Source organism: Asterias rubens, chromosome 17 (genome assembly GCF_902459465.1).
Source record: "Asterias rubens chromosome 17, eAstRub1.3, whole genome shotgun sequence".
Lineage (NCBI taxonomy): Eukaryota > Metazoa > Echinodermata > Asteroidea > Forcipulatida > Asteriidae > Asterias > Asterias rubens.
In genome coordinates, this window is record NC_047078.1 from 9,470,033 (window position 1) to 9,479,574 (window position 9,542).

At 39.5% G+C, this 9,542-nt stretch overlaps 1 protein-coding gene across 1 annotated transcript; it reads left to right on the forward strand.

Moving 5' to 3' along the window:
• The first annotated feature begins 203 nt into the window (after positions 1-203).
• On the forward strand, positions 204-9,335 carry LOC117301831 (GA-binding protein alpha chain-like). Its single transcript, XM_033785827.1, has 10 exons — positions 204-288; positions 1,026-1,179; positions 1,927-2,071; positions 2,643-2,727; positions 3,828-3,902; positions 4,704-4,793; positions 5,800-6,006; positions 6,524-6,616; positions 7,077-7,269; positions 7,725-9,335. Exons 2-10 carry the CDS (start codon positions 1,043-1,045, stop codon positions 7,915-7,917), a joined length of 1,218 nt encoding a protein of 405 aa, XP_033641718.1. The 5' UTR covers positions 204-288; positions 1,026-1,042; the 3' UTR covers positions 7,918-9,335.
• The last annotated feature ends 207 nt before the right edge of the window (positions 9,336-9,542 follow it).

The following is a 9,542-nucleotide window of genomic DNA, read 5'->3' on the forward strand; positions in this document are numbered from 1 at the left end:
TAGTCAACAACTATAATTTTAAAGCTTTTGTTTTTTTTTACTAAAGTACTAGCCTACAATAAAAAAAGCGTGAAACTAATATGACAGTTGTTAAATATTATATTATTAAAAGAAAAAGATTCAAATTTTATAAAATATTAATGTTTAAACAAAATAAACAATACACTTTTTTGCATATCCGGTTTCAGCAGCTAGTCTTTGTTTTTCTTCCGTTTTGTCAGTAAATAAACGCTTCAATGCTGCTGTAGTTTCAGTAAAAATTTGCCGAAATCTCTTCTTGAACAGCAGGTAAGTGTGATCATCATTGCTGTATGAGTGCTTGCTTATCATGTTGTTGTGTTAATTAGTTTTAAAATGTGAATATCAAGTTATGAATGCAGGATTTCCATTAATTTAGGTTGTTAAAAAAGTTGACCTCTACTGATTCTCCACTTCTCCACATGCTGGACAGAGTGCACCGAGAGTGAGAGGGGGTAGGGAGGAGGAGTGGAAAAGTTTCCGTATGGCGCCACCACTTTTTCATTCTATATATGAAATAAATATAGTATCTAATTTACCTCAATGAAATATCCATTTTTGTAAAAATGAGTGGCGCCATACGGAAAGTTATCCAAAAATAAATAAATGGGATTTATGATTTTCTGCTGGACAAGTGAAGTGATAAAAGGTAGTGGCAGGTTACGATTTTACGAAAATATTCCCAAAACCAAAAAGTTAACACAGGTTTCGGGTTGTCAATATATATTTTGTGTGGTGAGGCTAAAAAAAATTCCTCGTAGCCCCACCCACCCCCCTAAAGTGTTTGTAGTATTAGTAAAGGATTCATGATAACATGCAGAAGAAGCTCTGTATCCTGCCACCACTTTCTAGTTCGTTATGAAATTTTAGTAACTTATAAAAAATATCTACTCAATGAGATATTTTTGAATTTTGGTAAAAATTTGTGAAAAAAGGATACGCAACATCTTTCCTGAAATTCCATTGAAATTATGTATTGTATTGATTTATCCAATTATTTGTTGTAGTGAGAGAGTTTGCAGCCATGGACGACGGCGGATTAGATGTTGTAGAGGAGCTGTTACATGTTGTACCAGACCAACCTGATCAGCCTCAGCAAGATGATCATATCCTTACCGCTATGGAGATAAAACAAGAGGGGAAAACACTACCTTTATTAAGGTATATGGTAAACTTTGAACAGTTCAGGGCGCTGGTCACAAATAATGGCACTAGAAAATGAGTGACAGCATCCATACAATTTTTGGATGCTTCGAAAGGTTCTTCTATTCTATTCTTAAACCTGTTTCATAATTTGACAGCGAATATGAATGTGATAACAATTTTGACGTCACAAATTCGCAACGAATAATTCGCATCAGTTGATTTGTGCTCAACTCCTGCAAATGATTTGCTGCGAAACTGGCCATGTGACGGAAATGTTTGATTTGCATTCGCAGTAGTCTCATCTGGGCCAAATTTCATGGCTCTGCTGACTGCCGAATTATGCGCAAGGATCACTGCAAAAAATCCCTGCTAACTCAGGAAATCTGCTTGGGGTAAGCGCAGAATTTCCTGCTTCCGTAAGCGCGTATTCTTTGCTTGCGGTCAGCAGAGCCATGAAGTAGGGCCCTGTTGTTGGCAAAGCCTAAGCCCTGTTCATACTTCCTGCGAATGCAATGCAAACATTGGTGCGCAATTTTGGTGCGCGCTGTTATTACTCTAGTGACCCAAAAACTTTGCTTCGCTCGAAACATTCGCAGGAAGTATGAATCGGGCTTAAGTTCACTTGAGTTAATGATGTCTTCACTAGAACGCTAAATGATAAGATGTTATAAACATTTCGATGGTGTAAGCATGTTTGTAGGTTCTGATGGTTAAATCAGAAGTTAAAGTTGTCTAATTTGTTCTCTTGTTTTTGTTTTACAGTGGGGAATCGCCCAAAACTTCGCAGAATGTTGTATCTCACATGATGGACATAGCGGAGCCTTTGATAAACCTGAAGAAGGCCCTCGAGCAACGGTTACAATGCAGCCTGAAAGACCATGAGATCTACTTACAAAACAGTACATTGGTAAACATTCTTAGTATTTCAATATCCTCGCCTCAGTTTTAAACATTGTAGCGTTGACCAGGGGTTGCAAGTAACACAGTTTATTGACACAAGAAGGTACGGTAAACTGGCTTTTCTGTCCTCATTTCAGAGCATTATTTACACTCAACAAGTCAAACTAAATACACGATAGACAAAAGCCCAAAGCCAAAGAGCGCACTCTCTGGCGAGCAGATATATAATTACAGTGATGAATTTTGAGACCCAATGTTTAGCACCTTATAATGGTTTACAAGGTGCTACGGCGCATACAGCAGCCACAGTATACTCCCCAGGGAGCTGAGAAACATTAAAAAGGGATGTTATTGGCCCTACGACCATCAGGGCACTAATGTAAAGCGCATTGATACGGTTATTGTGAAATGCGCTATATAAGAATTTGTTGTTATTATTATTATTTTTATTATCACACCCCCGACGGCTACGGACGTCTCAAAGCCAGGCCAAAGGCTTACGCAGAGGCCATGGCGTTCCTCTCCGTTATCTTGGTTTACAGCAGGGAACCTGACTTCATAATTCTTTTGTTTTGTAGTTAAGTGAAGAGAAGAGTTTGATCGAGCAGGGAGTCATCGCCAAGGGAGTATTGCAGTTCAGTGTACAGGTCATATCAGCACAAGGTAAACATTAAACAATATTGTTAATGTAAACTTAATGCAATTTTGGCTAGAAACCTATTACTGTTCAGCAAGATTTCTGTACTTAGCAAGATTTTGTGCTTAAAGGCTTTTTGAAATTGAGCTCTGAACTATCCTAATTGATTTGTTTGGAGTTTGAAGAACATGAAGTGAGGTTATACATATACAACTAGCCAGACGTTTCGACCTTAGTAGAGTCTTTCTCGAAGGCTAAATGATAATACTGTTAGTGAAATTATACATACAACAAATAGTTACTGGACGGACGTTTCGACCCTAGCAGAGTTTTCTTGAAGGTATAATAATATAATAATAAAAGAAGTCAAGAGCAGACAGGAAAAAGCAAGGTATGAACAATGACGAAGGAGACAAAGTCTGGGGGAGGGGGGGGTTGTAGCCTGAACATCTGATGTCACACTTCGAGGCTCGTGAATAATGCCAGAGACCTGCCTCCAAACCAGCGTGTATATTCACCTTTGACCTACATTCATTTGACATAGATACACAGTCAAATTCTATTGTGTCAGCCTTGTACTGTTTGCTTGGGCATCTAGGAAAGCTCATGTCACTGTGCACATTTATCCAATATCGTTGTATCCAATGGAATCACTGGATCTGAGTAGCAGGTACATGTCTATGTCCTAGTGGATAAAGACAGGGGCCCAGTCTAGGGGGGTTGGAGGGAAGGGGCTGGTTTGACCACAAGAATATGGAAACACAAAGAGCAAGATCAAAGGTGGGAAGAGGGAGAAATTATTTAGTGATTGAGGCAGACTACAGAGGCAGGCCTGGAATAACACGTAGGCTACGACAACCATGGCCTCCATGGCCCCCTGGTCTTGACCTAGGTGCCCCTTCAAAAGTTTCCCATTGATTTACCAGTGTAAGTGCCCTTTGCAAAATTAAAATGGCCTCGCCCTTTTAGAGACGAAATTCCTGGTCTGTAAAGGGGGAGGCAAAGACAAAAGGTCTACGAGAATCACTAGAGCATTCTGTGTGTATCGAAGCAAGTCACTGCACCAGACACAATTAAGTCACACTTGCAACTTTAATTTTGAAATTGTTTTTAAATTTCTGTGCAGGAGTCAAACCTCGAATTAACATTGTCGATGTCATAAAACCCATCACAGTTGAAGTTGCAATTGAGCAGCGAGCAGGTATGAGTTTTTCTACTAGTAAAGTATAAGTCTACCACTGAGGGGAACTATAAACATGAACAGTAAACTTGGGGTACAACCATGAGTAAAATCTCTTTTAAAGGAGTGGTGGCTCTGAAAAGAGTCGGTTTGGTCTCAACGTTTCGAACAGTATAGACAATGTGACCTATAATTTACATTCATCACCCTCTGTTGAAAAAACACTGTTTACGTCATGTTTCGCCGGGCAAAAAGACACGTAGTCACGGTAAGATTGCATACACTTTCTAGCTGGCTGCCAAAACACAAAGGTTTTGCCCGGTGGTATGCGCGCTGGCTGGTCCAGCTTAAAATTTTTAATTTTTCTAAGGTGTTTTGTTTTATATAATTGTTTAAACCTTTTAAAAGCACCAGACACCTTTGGTAATTGTCAAAGACCAGTAATCTCACTCGGACCCCAGCATTATGTTTAAGATAAAACACCTGTGAAAATTTTGACTCAATTGGTTGTCAAAGTTGCAACAGAAATATGAGGCCTGAAGTTTTTGATTACTTGAGTGAGAAATAACCTTTTTTCTCAAAAACTATGCTACTTTAGAGGGAGCCCGTTCTCACGATGTTTTATGCTATTAACAGCTTGTTACCAAGTCAGTTTTTATGCGTTTTTTATTCTAAATGATAACCAACAGGGTCCAGTGCCTTGTTTGTGCTACTAAGGTCTGGCTTAGACTTTTTAATTTTTATGTATATGGTGTGTTTTTTAAGAATTTGTTTCAACCTTTTAACTGATGAGTTCTCATGTTCTCTTTGTGATTTCACCAGCTCCAGTACAGGTGGAAGATGGGACGGGATGTAAATGGGTTGTGTGTAACAGCTACAAGGAGGAACAAGAGAAGCAAGGAATACCCCTCGGTGAGTTGGCATTCTTAAAGACACTGGACACTATTGGTAAATTGTCAAAGACCAGTCTTCTCACTTTGTGTATCTCAACATATGCATAAAATAACAAACCTGTGAATATTTGAGCTCAATGGGGCATCGAAGATGCAAGATAATAATGGAAGAAGAAAAACCTTGTCACAAGTTGTGTGCTTTCAGGTACTTGATTTCAAGACCTCAAAATCAAATTTTTAGGTCTCAAAATCAAATTCGTGGAAAGTTACTACTTTCTCGAAAACTACGTTACCTCAGAGGGAGCCGTTTCTCACAATGTTTTATCAACAGCTCCCCATTTCTCGTTACCAAGTAAGGTTTTATGCTAATAATTATTTTGAGTAATTACCAATAGTGTCCACTGCCTCGAAATAACTGAGTATAGATTGCAAAATATTTCAGTTGTTAAGATTAATGCCACCTTCTTTATTGTGGCACCCCACCATAGTGGTATTGTCTATGGCATGACTATAGATGAGCAGAGAATTCCTTTTTGAAATGTCAAGACCACACTGGCTCTTTTCAGAGCCGTTTGCGTTTACGTTGATTACTCGACAGGATCCTTAAGTGAAGACATTAGGCCAAGGGTTCTTGACTGTTGAAGGAGTGCAGATCGGACACACAAGTGCTATCAGAAAAACAAGCCCACAATAACAGATTTATACCTAGTTGTACCGTCAAGTTTACTATTTATTTATAGTTCTTTCCTAAGTATGGTTGATGTTATGTATTTCATTGTTTTTCTCATCCGCAATGCCCGGAGCAAGTTGAATGCCCTTGATATCCTAGACTGGACAATTCCACTTTATCAAAGGGGGGGGGGGTTAGTTCTCAGATGTGTGTATTTGTTTCTTCAAGACTGGAAACAAAATAGGGGCAGTGAGATCAGTGACCCCTGGAATTGTGGTTGGGCCTAAAGCTACTTTAAAGTCTTTCCCCCTGACTTATTATTAACCCTCATTGCTATTCACACTTCAACCATCAGCTCCTAAAGACTGGACAAAGGACCAGACTATTCATTGGTTCTATTGGGCCACTAAAGAGTTCAACGTGGACACGTGTACAATGCCGAAGGAGCTGCAGCTTAACGGAGAGGAATTGTGTCAATTAACCAAGAGGTTTTTCATCGCTCAGTTGCCCAAGGTACCAAATGTCGAGCTTATGTGGTCCCACTTGGAAATTCTTAAAAAATGTGAGTAAAAAATATTATTAGTAATAATAATAATAATGTTTCTAGTGGGCCGTGTCTGTCAATAATGACACTCCTGGCGCAAAAAAACAAGAACTTTGCTAATACACATGACACAAGACAACCAAAAGTTTGAAGGCTATTGTGTTCGCAAACAGATATGTCTTGAGATGATTTTTTGAATTTTGAACAAAATTAAAAGTTGCGTCCCCTTGGCTGCATGCCGCTTCCCAGGTTGAATCATAAGCTTGGGTGATCCCTGGCTATACGGACGTTACAGGTTGAACGGCTTCTGACTGGCACCCATGAACAAACCTTTTGAAATGAAACTGTCACACGTTAGTTTTGTTTTGTTGTGTACATCTACATAGGATTCAATCAAACGCACAGTTCCAAAAAACAAAGGTGTACTTTGCTTTTAACTAATATTTGCCCACTTTTGTGGAATCCCTTAAACTTGTTCAAACACATACATGTACCTTTAAGCACATCTTAAGATATTTTAATGTTAACATTTCAGATCAAAAAGAGGTTCGAAAGCCGCCGGAACGTCCCCTTCGTATCACAGGATTTGGATCAGATGACAAACTTAACTGCCATGGGAACAGAACAGGTAAGCCATGCAGTGCTCAAATTTTCAGACTTTCTTCACTAATTAGATAGCATTTAGAGTATTTATCCAGATCAAAATTTCCTTTAAAATGTTAAAGGAACATTACAGAATTGGTTTTGCTAGCTAAAAAGTTGCTGGCAGTGTAGTCATCCACCATATACATAAACCGACAAACCTGTAAAAGTTTGAGATCGATCGGCCAATGATGAATTTTGCAGTGCATCGATGCCAAAACAAAAACGAATAAAACACTTACTGAGCGAAAAACTTAAAACGCGAAAATTTGATTATTTATTTCTCATCAAATATGAAATTTCAGACAGAAATATTTCGAAGGATGTTTTCTACTATCATCATCATTAGACCGTGTAAGTTCTATGTAAATCTGTGATCTTCACGATTTTTGCTTCTTACCAATTCTTCAACGTTCCTTTAAACCTAATATTTGTTTACGTTTCAGGTAATAACGGGCAGATCCAGTTGTGGCAATTCCTCTTAGAACTATTGACAGATACCAGAATGCTGGATTGCATCTCGTGGGTCGGCACACAAGGAGAGTTCAAGCTGAAGCATCCGGAGCTCGTAGCCCAACGGTGGGGAGAGCGCAAAAACAAACCATCAATGAATTACGAGAAATTAAGCAGAGCACTCAGGTAAATATAAAGTGGCGCCCAACGGCACCTAGCATTTCTCAGAAATAGTTACTATATGTATATTAAAAGTGAGCCCTTTTCACACTACGCTGCAACCCTTGGGAATAACGACTGGATTTCACACTATGCTTGCTTTACCCCTGGTCTGCCCCCCTGTCTGCTTCACATTATTACCCCTGGTCACTGGGCCTTAATTCATTCCTTAAACCATCTCAGGTGGGGAGTATGCAACCTGTGCAACAAATGCGCTGCTCGGCTAAAACAACCATAAGAACCATCTCTGCCCTCACAGGTACCCATTTACCCCTGGGTGGAGAGAAGCATGTAGTTAAGTGTCTTGCTCAAGGTCACAAGTGTAAAATGCTGTGTAAGAACTCGGTATGAAAATCCAAGCCCTTTTTTTGACGGCCACTCTTTGCGTATGTAACAAACACCTCCATTTCCATTTCTCACAGGTATTATTACGATGGTGATATGATAGCTAAGGTTCATGGCAAGAGATTCGTCTACCAGTTTGTATGTGACTTAAGAAGCTTACTAGGCTATAGCGCAGCCGAGCTGCATGAACGTGTCACCCAGTGCGCTAAAAACAAAGTAAAGAAAGCCGCCAGTATGGCACTGAATTCTGAGATGCGGATAACGTGGTGAGGTGGACATGTTCCCCGTATCCGACAACAGTATTGAATGCTAGTATCCATTGCACAATCAAGGAACCAGTCTATTCACCAAGGTTCGGTTACACTGATGTGGAATGTCTGCAGAACAAGATGACAGACGCTAGACTGTTTGGGGTGAAAGGAAAACAAAATCTAGGTACACTGTATACCACTTCTTTCTGCAGATGCGGATCACGTGGTAGCGTGGAAATGTTCCCCCGATATCCAATACCAGGAATCAGTGGTATTATTCATTGCACAGAAAGGAACCAGTCTGTTTGATTTGGTTACACTGATGTGCAATGGTGGCAGAACAAGATGACAAACGCTATACTGTTTTGGGTGAAAGACAAACAAGTCACGGTATGCGGCTTCTTTCTGCAGATGCCGGTGACATGGACATGTTCCATGTATCCAACAACAGTAATGAAGGCTAGTATCCATTGCGCAAGAGAGGAACCAGTCTATTTGGTTCGGTTTATTACACTGATGCGGAATGGCGGCAGAACAAGACGACGAACGCTATACTGTTTTGGGTGAAAACCAAACAAGATGACTGACGCTAAAATGTTATTGGCGACAGACAAACATGTCGTGGTGCGCAACATCTTTCCAGTGCTGAAGAAAATGCGATCGCACGTGATCTAGCCATAGCTGTAGCCGAAGTCGCTGTTTCGTTCATGGCCTCAGCAGCTCTACTGCAAAGGCATTCTTGATCTCTACCGACTCATGTTCTGTCTTGTGGATGATGGTTTAGTTTGACCTAGTTTTTGTTAAATTTTTTATACATATGTTCAATGCTCTTATTAGAGACCAACGAGAAGACTGAAGACAATGAAGAAATTTCAGTTTTAGATGTAGGAGGAAAACCCCGGAGAATTATTCTTCCGAACAAAACCACGCAGTTAAGTAGGGACCGAAACCCCAAGATTGGTCAGACTTGCTATGTTTTAGTTTATACTGAATTTGCTTTTTAGTCCACTATTTTTTTAATTTTGTAATAAACTAATTTTGTTGATCTGATTCAGTTGTTGTGCATTGCAGTCCAATCTGATCCCCTTTTAAGGTTTTTATTTAAGTTTTACTCACGTAAAAGTGATATTTGTTTTGATTGAGGTTGCCGGGGCAAACACAGTATAAGTCTGGTAACTCAATGAGTACAATGGAAAGAACATAAATGTATACGAGAATAAGACTTAAAGGCACTGAACACTTGGTAATAACTCAACATAACTTTTAGCACAAAAACTACCTTACTTGGTATACGCGCATTTGAGAGCTGTTGATAGTAAAAAAAACAATGTGAGGACCAGCATGCCCTCTGACGTTTTTAAGTGAGGTAATTTCTCATTCAAATGTTTAAAAGACTTCAGGCCTGAAGCCTTTATTGGGCATCTGAAAACACACAAAGTAATTGTGCAACATGGGTGTTTTTTCTTACATTATTCTCTTTCAATTCGACGACCAATTGAGTCGAAATTTCCACAGGTTTGTTTTTTTGTGCATATCATAGCATACACCAAGTGAGAAGACTGGTCTTTGACAATTACCAAAACGTTCCAGGTGTGGGTTTCACAAAGAGTTGAGATAAAAGTCTTATCTCAAGTTAAGACAAGT